This window comes from Quercus robur, chromosome 3, assembly GCF_932294415.1.
Source record: "Quercus robur chromosome 3, dhQueRobu3.1, whole genome shotgun sequence".
NCBI lineage: Eukaryota > Viridiplantae > Streptophyta > Magnoliopsida > Fagales > Fagaceae > Quercus > Quercus robur.
Window position 1 is genome coordinate 51453187 of NC_065536.1, and position 14073 is coordinate 51467259.

The 14073-nt window shown below is 33.2% G+C and overlaps 1 protein-coding gene across 2 annotated transcripts; it reads left to right on the forward strand.

Moving 5' to 3' along the window:
• Window positions 1–3391: 3391 nt before the first annotated feature.
• Window positions 3392–11697, forward strand: LOC126718277 (probable thimet oligopeptidase). 2 transcript variants are annotated; one of them, XM_050420395.1, is made up of 21 exons: window positions 3392–3673; window positions 3796–3917; window positions 4013–4176; window positions 4854–4944; window positions 5247–5426; window positions 6102–6182; window positions 6519–6599; window positions 7284–7376; window positions 7692–7772; window positions 7888–8050; window positions 8205–8325; window positions 8433–8505; window positions 9167–9274; window positions 9766–9863; window positions 9942–9987; window positions 10133–10229; window positions 10373–10446; window positions 10519–10623; window positions 10860–10940; window positions 11192–11317; window positions 11499–11697. In XM_050420395.1, exons 1-20 carry the CDS (start codon window positions 3538–3540, stop codon window positions 11300–11302), a joined length of 2106 nt encoding a protein of 701 aa, XP_050276352.1. In that variant the 5' UTR covers window positions 3392–3537; the 3' UTR covers window positions 11303–11317; window positions 11499–11697. The 2 variants fall into 2 exon arrangements, with proteins under 2 accessions (XP_050276352.1, XP_050276351.1); XM_050420394.1 differs by having other exon boundaries at window positions 3393–3673; window positions 11192–11697.
• The last annotated feature ends 2376 nt before the right edge of the window (window positions 11698–14073 follow it).

The following is a 14073-nucleotide window of genomic DNA, read 5'->3' on the forward strand; positions in this document are numbered from 1 at the left end:
GACTGGCTTAAACAATAGAAACACCCCCTAAAGTCCTTCTTCATGATCAAGAAATAACAGGATAAAGGGCTGATGTGACAAGTTTCCCCCTAAATCCAACTAAGAGCTAGACAGCTGGAAGAGGAAGGGAGATGACTATAGAAGGAGGAGGACAGCAATAGAAAGGGGGATCCAGAAAAAAGACCTAAGGAAGAACAAGAGTGAGAAAGTTAGGAATTCTTTGTACCTTGGGAATACACTTTTTCATATATAAATATTTGATTCAGTTGCTTTTTATCTTCAACTATCTTACTAATCTTCCCACTATGGATTTTTGTTTCCAATGTTTTAAAAATTAGTTGTGTTGATCAAGAACTTCCATCCAAATTCACTTTTTGGTGTTTTTGATGCCCACACTATCTAACTATTTAAGATATTAGCTTCTCATTTATTATTTTGACTATTTATTTTTTTCAACATATGACGTATGTTTTATAATAAATATTTTATTATATATATATTTTTTTTATCATTAAGCTAAAATATCAATATAGTTTTAGTGTGGGTAGGGTTTGAACAAATTTTTTTTTTTTTTTGAGAAACATCCGGGTTTAAATATGATATCTCTTATTCAACAACTTCTCATATATGATTCTCAAATTTTAAAAAAAAAAAAAAAAAAAAATCTCATATAGGTTAGAGAGTTTTAACTTATGGCGTCCACTCTTGATGATAGATCAGACTAAGATACCAATTGGTTTTTAGGGTATGTTTGGTAGACAGTAATAAACACTGTATAGTAATAGTTATTTCTATGGTTTAGCTATTCAGTAGTTTTGTCATGTTTTTATTACAAGAAATAGTCATTTCTTATGAATAGTTATTCTTTAAAATGAAGAATAGCTATTCATTTCTAAAAGTGATGTTATAGTCATTCCTTAGTAAGTGTATTAATTACTACAAGTAATATATTTCTAAATAAATAAACTTTCCATATGTATATAACAATTATGAAAATAAAAAATTATAAAAAATAACTAATCTCTTTTTCAAATTGAAAAAAATGTTATTTTTTAGGAAATATAATTATATGAGTAAAATATTTCCTAAAATATATCTTTAGTTTGATTTAAAATACTTTTATTTCATTATTTTCAAGGTTCTATTATTGTGTTGTTACCAAACAAATAAATAGTAATAAGCATTATATTACAACATTTTGTATTCATTGTAATATCTATTTTTATTCCTATGTAATTACCATTACAGTTTACTAAACGTGCACTTAATGTAGGTAGGGATTGAACCCAGATCTCTTATTTAATTATCAGAGATTTTACCAGTGGAGCTAACGAGAACCTACAAATCTCATATAGCTTATAGACAATTAAATTGCAACAAATTTTTTTTTCTCTGAATTAATTGCAACAACTTTCGATTTAAACAAGCTGGCCAACTGATGAATTTTTCTTTTCTTATTACACATGAACCGTAAATTAAATACAGCCCATCTAAAACATCTTGTGGACTAAAATAGACTATTAAATGTAAAAACATAAACTTTAAAGCACTATTGATGGGCTACTAGGTGGCGTCTGAACCTGCATATCATAAAATTTTGATCCAGGGAGGACATAATAAAACACTGTGGCCTGTCAACTACCTTTAACCAAACATTGCAGTTTGCAAACACGTAATATAGTCCATTCATAACCACCCCTTGCAGATCATATGAATCAAAAGTTAAGGCAGGTGAGTATTGAACATTGTCTTAGTCAATCATTTTCTTTAAGAAAAAAAAATCTTACTCGAAAAAGATAACATTTTCTGTTTAATGTAATCCGCCAATTGGTTCAATTCATGTGTGTTTGACTTCGGTTTAAAAAGTTAGCTTATTTTACTATGCAGTTTATTTTTGTTACTATTCATGGTCCCACTGTATTTTTTGGTACTATTTATGAGTTCTACTGTACTATTTCAGGTAACTTTTACTTTTATCTACCATATATTCAGCAAAAAATTTCTAGTTTTAGTAAAGTAAGCAAATCTCAAACAGATCCTTCATATATTGTTAAGGGTATTTTATTGTTAGCTCAACCCATAAAATCTTTTTGCAGCTTTGCCTACACAAAAAAATTATTAGTATCTTGGCATAATTATAAAGAACAATAATCATGGGTGGGTTTTCATTAGTTCAACTGTTAAAATCTCTTGTCCTTGAATATGAGATCTAGGGTCCGAACTTTGCGGTTCTACTTACACAAAAATTCAATTGGTGCCTTGGTCTGATGATAAAGAATAATAATCATGGACGAGTTTCCATTAACTCAACTAGTAAAATGTCTTGTGATTGAATTTGAGATATAGGGCCCAAACTTTGCGACTTTGCCAACACCAAAAACTAATTGGTGTATGGCCTAATGATAAAAAACAATAATCATGGGTAGGTTCCCGCTAGCTCCACCAGTAAAATCTCTTATTGTTGAATATGAGATTTAGTATCCAAATTCTGTGGCTCTACTTATACTAAAAACCAATTTGTGCCATGACATGATGATTAAGAACAAAAATCATTAGTAGGTTTCGGTTAGCTCAATTGGTAAAATATTTTATTGTTGAATATAAGATTTAGGGTTCAAACTCTGTAATTTTACTTACACTAAAAACCAATTAGAATCTTGGCATGATAATAAAGAACAACAATTATGGAATAGACCCATAAATCCAATCTTGGAACTCATAAGAGCATCTACAATAAGGGTGCTAGATTAACTAAAAACTAAAAAGTCAATTTAGCAACCAATACTGGGAAAACATGTTCTATAGCAAAGAAGGAAAATTTTAAAAAATTTGAGTTTGTGCTAGAGATAGCAGCTAACTATAGTTCAAGCTCAAAACAAAATCAATTGTTTATTCAAAGGAACACGCGTGATTGGGGTGGCTAATTTGTGTGGGGAAGTTTTATTTTATTTTAATAAGTTGTTTATATTTATTTTAATGGGATGAATGTAAAAATAAAACTTTTAACGTAGAGTATATTTTAAAATAAGTGGTTAATAGATAAAATGATTTTTTGAATTGCTTAAATTTTTTGAGAATTGAATTTGAATGCTAAAACCTAAGATTAAAGACTCGTTTGATAATATTATTTTAGTAACATTGTTTGTATTTTTAAAAAATATATATAAATAAAAAAATACATATAATATTATTTAAACAATAAAAATTATTGTTTAAAATTCATTATCAAACAGCCCTAAGCAATTGGCGCAATCAAGGGCCGGCCACGATGTGTAGTGACAAAAACAGGGATGTCGTGTCGTGTCGTCCTCTTACCTTACCCACCAAATAAATTACTCCTACATTTATTAACAAAATTAAATCAAGGCCCCATTCTCGCCCCTATATTTTTTTTTTTAAAATTTAAATTTAAATTTGTTCAAAATTTTCAAATGTATAAATTATCCGCCTTGGCTTAAAAATGGGTTAATGACCTTTCTCACTCACTTCAGACACAAATTTCCCTCCCAAATTGCTGTTTGGTGAGACAGAAAAAAAATGAAAGAAAGTGACGGAAAGCACAACAAAGAACGAAACCTACTAGCTCTCACCGGAGCCGCTGCTCTTCTCGCTCTCGCTGCCAACCTCGCTTTCTCAGCCTTCAACTCTCACAGGAAAAAGACAAAGAAAAAAGGTCCTCTCTTTTTCTCTTTTCTTTCACTCAAATTTTCCACCTAACCAAACACAAACTACACTAGTTTCTTTATACTGTTACTGTTTGATTCTCTAATTTAAAATTTTTTGTTTTGGTTCCAGATCTTCCGGGCTCGAATGTCCGTGTTAATATTTCGCCATCGGAGATTCTCCGATTGGCGGACCGAATCATCGCGAAATCTAAGGCGGTTCACGATAAAGTTGCTTCTATTCCTCTTGACAAGGTATTCACAAACTAGAAGCTTGTTTTCCACATTTTGATTTGCGAAATTTCTCGTTTTTGAAGTTTTGACTGTAGTGCTGGTTTTGAAAAGTGCAGGTTTCGTATGTGAACGTTGTTTCTCCTCTGGCGGAATTAGAGGCAGAGCAATTTCCACTGATACAGTCTTGCGTGTTTCCGAAGTTTGTTTCCACTTCAGATGAAGTGCGCAAAGCCAGTGCTGAAGCTGAGCGGAGACTAGATGCTCATGCTCTCATGTGCAGGTTTTGTTTGTTAATTTGTTTTGCTTTTTCATCGAATTGGTGCAATATGATAAGGCTTTTAAAGTTGTGTGACATTTCCATAATACCATATGTTATATATCATATGGGCAATGGGTGATTTAGCTCGAAAACCGAAAAAAGACTGCAGCTTGACATACTTAACTCATGCTGATTAGAAATGTGATTTTTAATTCTTTTTGATAACGTAGGAAATCTTTATAAAGAAGAGGCATTTGGACTTGCGTTTATCCGCTAGAATGTTAATGGGCAATTGACCCCACCCGCCAGAACCGTTTGATTGAGAAATGTGATATCAATGGAAGATTGTGAGAGAAAATACTAAACTTATGCTAAAATGAACTCTAGCAGTCTAGCTCAAGTAGTTCCACTTCCCCTCTAAGAATGGGATGGAGGATCTGGTCAATGGTTTAAGACCAATTGGGTCTGGGTGTAATCTGAAAATTAAAAATTTAATGACTACAACTTACATTAAATAGTTGTATCTAGTGCACAAAGCATGTCTCTTTGGGTGGAAAGAATTTGCTGTTGTACCAAAGCCCAACATCTAACACTAATCCTTACATTGTTTTTGAAAAGAAAAAAAAAGGATTTTTACTTTTTTTCTCACTTTTTTTAGTATGGAAATAAATCTGTGCTATTTCATGCAATTTAATCAGCATGCGTGAAGATGTATACCTTGTCATCAAAGCTGTTGCTGCAAGGGGGGAATGGATGAGCGCTGAAGCTAAATGCTATATTCAGAGTCTGGTAAGGACACAGCCACATTTACATGCTCAGCTTCTATGTCTGTGCACGCGTGATCCCAACATGTTTATTACTTTCGTTGGTCAAATGTATCGATTTTGTAAAAGTTGTTTGTACTTCTCAATTAGTTAGTAGCTTTATGGTACTTGAAATGGATGATTACTCAATATCATCCATGGAACACGAGCACCATCTTGAATTTGAATGGACATAATATATATGTTTGGTTGATAAATGTCAAAAGATTTTAATAATCTGCATCAAAAGTTAGTTCTGGATGTTGATTCTTTCCTGATCAGTGACAGGTGAGAGAATTTGAGCAGAATGGTTTGAACCTTACTGCAACCAAGAGAGAAGAAGTGCAGCGCTTGAGAACTCAAATGGATGAGCTAAGCTTGCAATATGTAAAAAATCTGAATGATAAAAGTACTTTTCTTCTCTTCAGTGAGGCTGAGTTAGCTGGGTTACCGCTAGAGTTCTTTAAGGTTTGATATGTTTATTCTTTCCTCATCTATTTTCCACTATTCCAGATATGCTTTTCTTCTACTTAGTAATGGAACTAATGAATAGACTCCTTTCCCTTTGCCTTATCCAAATAATATTTCAGGCAGTGTTAATTTTGTTTTTAGGTGTGTGCTTGTAACTAGTAAATTCTTTTATAATAATGGTCTGAAGTAATTTACAATTCTATGTCAAGATTATCAAGAAGCATACCTCTGCTTGTGTTGAAAGGGATCAGTTGATAGGGACCAGACCCTGCATATTTGTTCAATTATGTGATATTGGACAATGCCTGATGCAAACTAACCACATGAAGATGTTGAACAAACAATTTTCTTAAATAATTTAATATGAGAATGGCCACACCAGAAATAAAGGCAAATTGAAGATTTAAAGAAAGATCTAAATATTAAATATTTATTGAATATGGTATGTACTGCCGATGCTCAATCATATCAAGACTGACCTATGGTTTAAATGTTGTTGATATTCTTCTCAGTGAAATATGATTTTTAATTTAAACCTTAACTCAAGCAAACCATGTCCAAATAAAAGGGTGTGTGAAAGCTCATTACTGCATAATCTCTTCATGCTATAAGGAAGTCAATGTATTTTCATTGTAATGTATTGTGTGCTGAAATGACTTCGTTCCTGGGCAGGGCTTAGACAAAGCTGAAAATGGTAAATTCAAGGTCAACCTGAGAAGTAATTTTGTTGCCGCAGTGCTGGAACTCTGCAAGGTATTACATTCTGGTATCATTAATTGTGCTCTGCTCTGTGCTGGTACCAAATTTACTATGATATGTCAATCTGCATATGTTAATGGAATCAATGAATGCATTTACTGGCATACTGTGCTTTTTGGTTATTGAATCTTGGATGCATTTCTGTGTTAAATGCATAATTATAATAATCATATCTGAAAGAAAACATACCTATATATATATCTGAGAAAAAATTTAATCATTTTTATGTTTTGTTGTTTTGGCCTGTAATTATTTTATATTTAATTCTTGCTTTGATTGTTTGGGACACGTATTTATTTTGTTAACAAAATCAATTTTGAGCCTGTGAAGGTAGGAAGGACAAGGAGGATGGTAGCTGTGGCATATGGGAAGAGATGTGGAGATGTCAATCTTTCCGTCTTAGAAAATTTGGTATGAATCCATTAGATCAGTTGTAAGTTTATAAGATATATAAAGCTGAAACCGAGCCCCTTTTTTAACGACTTTTTTCCGAGTTTCTTAAATGCAATCAACAAGTTAGAATGCATATGGCAGACCCTAACTAACTTGTTGAGGATTCATAGCGGACTCCAAAATTTTGGGACTAATGTTTTGTTTGTTGTTAAACGCAATCAACAAGTTGATTTTATTAGTTGAGCATATGTAGATCAACTTGTGACTAAATCCTGTCTTTCAGCACCAAAATTATTTATTTCCAAGACTTTTCAATTATTTGCCATTAATGTTTATTGAATGTATTAATTGTAAAAGAAATCACAATGGGCTTCTTTGAAAACCAAGACATTGTTGTTGTTTTGAGGAAAACTTCTAAATAGCATGCCACAAGTTTAGCTTTTGGTTGGCAACTCTAGGAAATCTCTTATTGTCAAAGCTCTGATTGGCTTTGGTATTTGAATGTTATTAGATGATTCCTATCAGGTGTTGTATGCATGTTACTGATGCTCAATGGTAACTGTTTTACTAAACAGGATTCTTGTTGGAATATCTTCAAAATTTTAAATAAGAGAGCAGAATTTTCTGCTTGAGTTTTTCTTTCTGCCTTCTACTAATATTTTTTTGGCTGTTATGCATTGATATTCTTTTCTTATGAGTCAGGTCCAACTGCGCCATAAATATGCTCGATTACTTGGCTATTCAAACTATGCAGACTATGCTGTGGATCTTAGAATGGCAAAGACAACATCAAAGGTTTAAATAATGTTGCGTTCTCATTAAAAAGTGATAATGTACAATATTACTCTTAAGGCCAGAATTATTATTATTCTTTATTTTTCATAGTTCAATAGTTACAATAATGGGGGAGGGGGGATTTGAACCTTGGATGTCTTTGTTAAAAACACTAGGGGGTGCCAATTGAGCTACAAGGCTCTTGGTTTTAAGTGATAATGTGCAATTTTACTCGAGTCCAGATTCAAATAATGCATTGTAGTGTGTACTTTTTTGCTCAATACTTGTTTAGATGAAGCTTGCATTGACTTTCTGTGAATCTTCCTATTGTTCTAGGTATTTGAGTTCTTAGAGGACATCTCCATCAATTTAACAGACTTGGCGACTAAAGAACTTAATCTGTTGAAAGACTTAAAGGTTATTGTTTTTCCCAGTGTATTTATACTTAAATAATAGAATGTGCTTGTAATATGTTCTCCTCTGCGACAGTTTTTTTCTTGTCTGATTGGTTTTCTTTCTGATGGTTCATCAGAAGAAAGAGGAAGGGGAGGTTCCATTTGGAATTGAGGATTTATTATACTATGCAAAGAGAGTTGAAGAACAGAAGTTTGATATTGACTTTGGAGCTCTTAAGCAATACTTTCCTGTCAATTTGGTCTTATCTGGGGTCTTCAAAACATTCCAAGACCTTTTTGGTAATTATATATTTTCACTTTGGATGAGATTTGGAGTGTCTTTATAATATATTCTCACCCCTTTATCTTTATATATTTTATGTTGTCCAGTTGACTTATTCATTTCAATTTCAATAAGTAGTGATTCTCACCCCTATATCTTTGCTTCATACAGGTTTAAGGTTTGAGGAAATTTTGGATGCTGAGGTTTGGCATGGTGATGTTCGTGTATTTTCAGTTTTTGATTTAAGTTCTCGTGAACTCTTCGGTTATTTCTATCAAGATATATATGCAAGGTTGGTTTTACTTAAATATGTTTTTTTAAAATCTAATTTTCAGCTCTTGATTTATTACTGGTTCGTTTGAGTTTGAAAGAAATGGCCATATGTTGTAACTTGGATAGGGAAGGAAAATATGGTCAGACCTGTGTGGTGGCTCTACAAAATGGTGCATTATCATCAAATGGTGCACGGCAGGTGATTATTATAAACCTAATGGCTCTGCTTTACTTTTGTGGAACTAAAAACTGTATAATATGTGAAGCCAAGTCTTATGGTATTGGATTGGACTTCTCAAGTATTTATCTTGTAATGCACTCCATCTGTTTGGAAAGATGGAATCAAATGATGAATATTTCCGCAAAAGAAATATATAAATTTTTGGTAGTAAGCTGTGTCTGTGGAAGTAGAGAAACTGTATAATTCTGGATGTGTTTTCTCGGTGCATACCTAATGCCCTTGTTTTCCAAATGATTTCTTATTGCCATTTTAACCTCAGGAAATTTAATTAACTTTTGCATATTCAGATGGGAGCATGTGTGTCTGTTCCATGGCTTTAAGGTAGATTTGGGGTAATAATAATAAATAAATATGCATGACAAGGCAGAAAGATAAGTCTACAAATTGGACTATCAAAGGTCTACAATTTGGAATTACTCTGTGTCTCTTGGGGAACTTATTAGAACCCTTTGTGGAGCCTGCTCTTTCTTTTCCATAGGCGTTCTTTCTATTTTTTTATTATAATAATTTCCAATTATTGCATTTATGCTTATGGTTTTCCTGTGCTTCATCCCTTCATGTTATCTGAATAAATGAATTTGTATTACATAAATTATTAAACCTAGGTTTCTGCAATTAGGTACCAGTGGCACTACTTATTTCTCAATTTGAGAAGGACATCAGTGGCCATCCTGGGTTGTTACGATTCTCTGAAGTGGTTAATCTTTTCCATGAATTCGGACATGTGGTATGTTTTCTTTGATTTTACACTTTATCTGCAATCAGAACTTGCATTCTCCTTCACTGTATCTATTTTAGCAGTAGAAATTGTATTAAAAATGAACTGTATTTGTTTGGTGTAATGAATTCTAGAAAGAGGTCTCAGTAATGGCAGACTGATTTACTCTATACTTCAGATAACCATTCTCTCAAGGATGTAACACTTTTCAGAAATAGAGTGAGTCCCCATTTCAGTGGCTAACAGACCCAAACATTTTTGACAGTGGAAAATAATGTTCTTTAGACAATGAGTGTGTGGTTGCTTTTATGTGCGGAACCTAGCTTTTAATATGCAATGGTTTTTCCACACTACTTAGTACTTAATAACAAGATCCACTTCAGTCAATGTCTTTTCACTCAATGTATTCTCTTGGCAAATAACTGTTTTTATATCGGATGTGATAAATTATAATGTCCGCTGTGATATGATATCTCTGACTGTCTTTTTTTGAACTTTAGGTCCAACATATTTGCAACCGTGCATCATTTGCCAGATTTTCTGGGCTGCGTATAGATCCTGACTTTGTGGAGATCCCTGCTCAGGTTCTAGAAAACTTGTAAGTAATAAATCATGTTGTTCCATGTTCTGATTAGATAAAACACAAACTCACCTTTCAATAATCATGGAATTTTAGGTGCTATGAGAGCTTTGTACTGAAGTTGATATCTGGATTCCATCAGGTGATGCATGCTTCCAATTGATTCATTACAAGAAATGCTTGGCCTGTTAATCTGGTCCCCCCTCCTCTTCTTCACTCCACACATACAAAAGTGGCCCTTTTATATAATTTTTTCATTTAATTACCATGATTTGTCTGAATTGTAGGATATCACAAAGCCCATCAAGGATGATATATGTAAATCACTTAAAAGATGGCGACATTCCTTTTCTGCACTTAAATTGAAGCAGGAAATTCTTTATTGTAAGTTCTCTTATTATTCAACTTGCTTAATTAAGACTACGGAATGTTTTGCTTTACTGCTTGAGAGATGGACATTTTTGGAGAACAGATTATGAATGATCAGGATCTGCAGATAATTTCTTTTATAATGTTTGTCTTCTCAGGCCTTTTTGATCAAATTATACATTCTGCTGACAATATTGATGTTGTTGAGTTATTCAAACATCTTCATCCAAAGGCAAGTAACAATTACACTAGTTCCTTTATCAAGTGGCGTTCATAGATATGTAATAACCCTTTGTTCCTCCAGGTGATGTTAGGTTTGCCAGTGCTGGAAGGAACCAATCCAGCTTCATGCTTTCCACGCTCTGCTATTGGTTATGAAGCTGCTTGTTACAGTCGTATTTGGAGTGAGGTGTGGATCTCCTATTTATCACAAGTTCTTGTTGTGTGCAACTACTGTAGAGCAACAAATTTTCTCTAATTGTATTGATCATTATTATTGTTTTACAATTATTTACTTTTTAGTTACTTTGCTCAAAATGCTGTAATTTATGTCCAAGAATTGCAAAAACAGTTAACTTGAAGGACTTCTGTCCACATTTTCTTTGAATCTAATGATCATTACTGATGCCTCACATATGCCAATAGGTTTTTGCGTCTGATGTATTTGCCTCAAAGTTTCATGGTGATCCTTTGAACCAATATGTTGGCATGCAGTTCAGGAACAAGGTGAATAAATTACGTAACTTAATCAACCATTGGCTATATAATATTTTGAAGCATTCAGTTGAATTCATTTGTTATTAAGGAACCTCAGGAAGTGTGCCTTTGGGGTCATTTCTTGCCTTTTATTGGCAGTTGTCTCACTCTAAAATCTGTCTGGGCTGAAAATTTACAATTGTTAAGGTCTTTTTTTTTTGGTTTGTATTTTAATTTTAATATATATATATATATATATATATATATTAATAATATGGCAGGTATTTGGCCCGGGAGGAGCAAAGGAACCTATTGAAGTTCTTTCAGACTTTCTTGGAAGAGAACCATCAATTCAAGCTTTTGTTGACAGTAAATCCGAATATAGTTTGTAATGCAAATGAATTTTGGTAATGTTTTCTCCCCTCCTCTCTCTGCTTCTGTGAGATAAAATTCAATCAGCATCCTGAAATTTTGTTGTCGGTGGAAACTATAGTTTCTACTTTCAACTATTTAATCATTGAAATTTCATGTTCAATTTGATGATCACATCTTGTTCTCACTCTTGTAACGGTTATATATTTAAAGCAGCAATCAATCTTAGCAAGCACTAGCAGGATGAATGATTAACAGATGAGCATCCTACAGTTTCAATTGCCAGAAAAGTTTTGTTGTATTTATGTTTTGTAGATAAGCCTTCTTCTCAGAATGATACATTTCACTGTTTCTGTAATGCTTATATAACTTATGTACTCAAACATTGAATGCTAAATGAAAGCTATTGCTAGAATTATGTTTCAAATTGCATTATGAACTTTGTTAGTGGAGTGTCAATGGAACAATGCTATGAACAAAGGTTCACCCCATGGTGCAGACGTGTCATCTTGGGCATCCCATTATCGTTTTGAACTGTCCCACTTATCTGCTTTGATTGTAGTACGTTGGCAAGGTTGACCTGCATGATGATTTCATCTCTAAATATTCGCATTGCTGCTTGTCAAAGAATAATCAGTGAGACTGATCATTTGGTTGCCACAATATGCTTTCAGCCACTTGAATATAGGCTTCTGTCATGGACTTGAAGTTATAGGCTTCTGTCAATCATGTTTGCGAATATAGGCTTCTGTCATGGACTTAGGTTATGGAGTGCTGCATTGTAGAGACTATCAAATTGGGGTGTATTGTTTGGTCATTATGATGGTGTCTTCCACTCATTGCCTTAGTCTTGAATTCTTGCATGAGCTCATTGACATCGCTACATACATGGGATACGGGCATGGGACAGCATAGTTGAATAATGAGAGACTACAGTACCTCCAACAATACCAGTTGACCCGAAAAAGAAAAAAAAAGGACTCAATAGTGCAGAAGAAAATTAAGAAACCTATTATTGTTTCATTCACCCGACTTACCAAATGCACATCATGTCATTCTTTTCCTTTTGGTCACATGAAATGGGATACGGGCATGGGACAACCTAGTTGAATAATGAGAGACTACAGTACCTCCAACAATACCAGTTGACCCGAGAAAGAAAAAAAAAAGGACTCCATAGTGCAGAAGAAAATTAACAAAACCTATTATTGTTTCATTCACCCGACTTACCAAATGCACATTATGTCATTCTTTTCCTTGTGGTCACATGAATTGTATCAAGTTGATGTTTTCAGACATATATTTTGAAGATTGCAAAATCTGCTGTATTTGGAGGACAACAATGTTTTGAAAAGTACAATAACATGGGCCAACAAGCCGAACTTCGCGGGTCCAATAAGCTCATGCCGCTAGGAATAGGATCATGATTGCTTTTGTTTATTCATTGTACAATTCTATTGCTACATGTGCCTTTGAAAAAAAATCTTTTCGCTTTGAGGATTTTTTTTTTTAGATTCCAATTACAATTCCATGATCCCTCCATACGTGCATGCGTGTACTGGTTGATTTCTGTTTGTGATTTTTATTTTTATCTTTTGTCAAAGTCAACAATCATCAATAAACACGTTCTGTACTCGGTCTAAAAAAATATCACATAAAATTCCTATCTTGACGGTCAAATAATATTTATTATAATATCAAACAATATGTAAAACATGATATTTTAGTGACTAGGACATTTTTGAAGCATATTTTTTGGTCAAATAAACGCAGGCTGCACTCAATTCTGATCTTAGTCCCGTGGAGAAGGCGAAGACAACGCATACATTTAATTTCCCAGTTTGACACTCCACCACGAGACTGTGTCCAATACTTTTATCTCTGTTTTCTAACTCACTCCCCACGGCAAGTCCAACACAAGGCAAAATGGAAAAAGCTGAATGGGACCCTATATGTTTTTAAGACTGAATAAGTTGATAAATATAATTATAAGGACACATTTTGTTACCAAACTTTGTAGGTAGAAATTCCCTTCTCATTCTATTTGGTTTCCTTGTTTTATGGGTTAGGTTTTAGGTATGCACTAACATTAGCAAATGGACAGGATGATGATGATCCTCTACAATATGAGGAATATCTTAGACAGTAGATGCATTGAGAAGTACGCTTTATTTGAAAAGGGTGTTTCATTTGAGAAGTATATGCAATGTTCTCATCATATGCGAGTCTTACATACTAATGAAGTTTACATTATATGAGAGACATAATGTATATAATGGATGCAACATATCATTTTTCATCCTATCTCGATATTAAATGTCATGACTCATGAGTAATTAGAAGGATGGTGAGTCAATGCATAAGGCAGCCAAACAAAAAAGCAAAAGACCCCCTTCTTAGTAACTTCTTCAACACAAGAAAGGAAATGGAAAGATTATTAAAAAGCAAAAAGAAAGTTCCTTTTGGGTAGACATCGGCACATTACTACCAGGAAAAAAAAAAAAAAAAAACTAGTAGCAGTTTAACAGTAATTTTTGTTTGAAAAATAGTAAAAGATATTACAAATTGTTTTTATAACTTTTACAAATTAAGGTGATATCAACAAATGTCATCAACGGATTTTACTTTAAGGGTTCGGTTAACGTATCCTTTGAGTATATATTAATTATTTATTTTAAAGATTTTTTAATAAAAAATTAAAAAAATTATCGAAAAAGGTTAATCACTTTTTTTCACTTTCCTATAAAAAATTTCCTAACATGTACCCTATACGCATTCGTTACTAAAACCC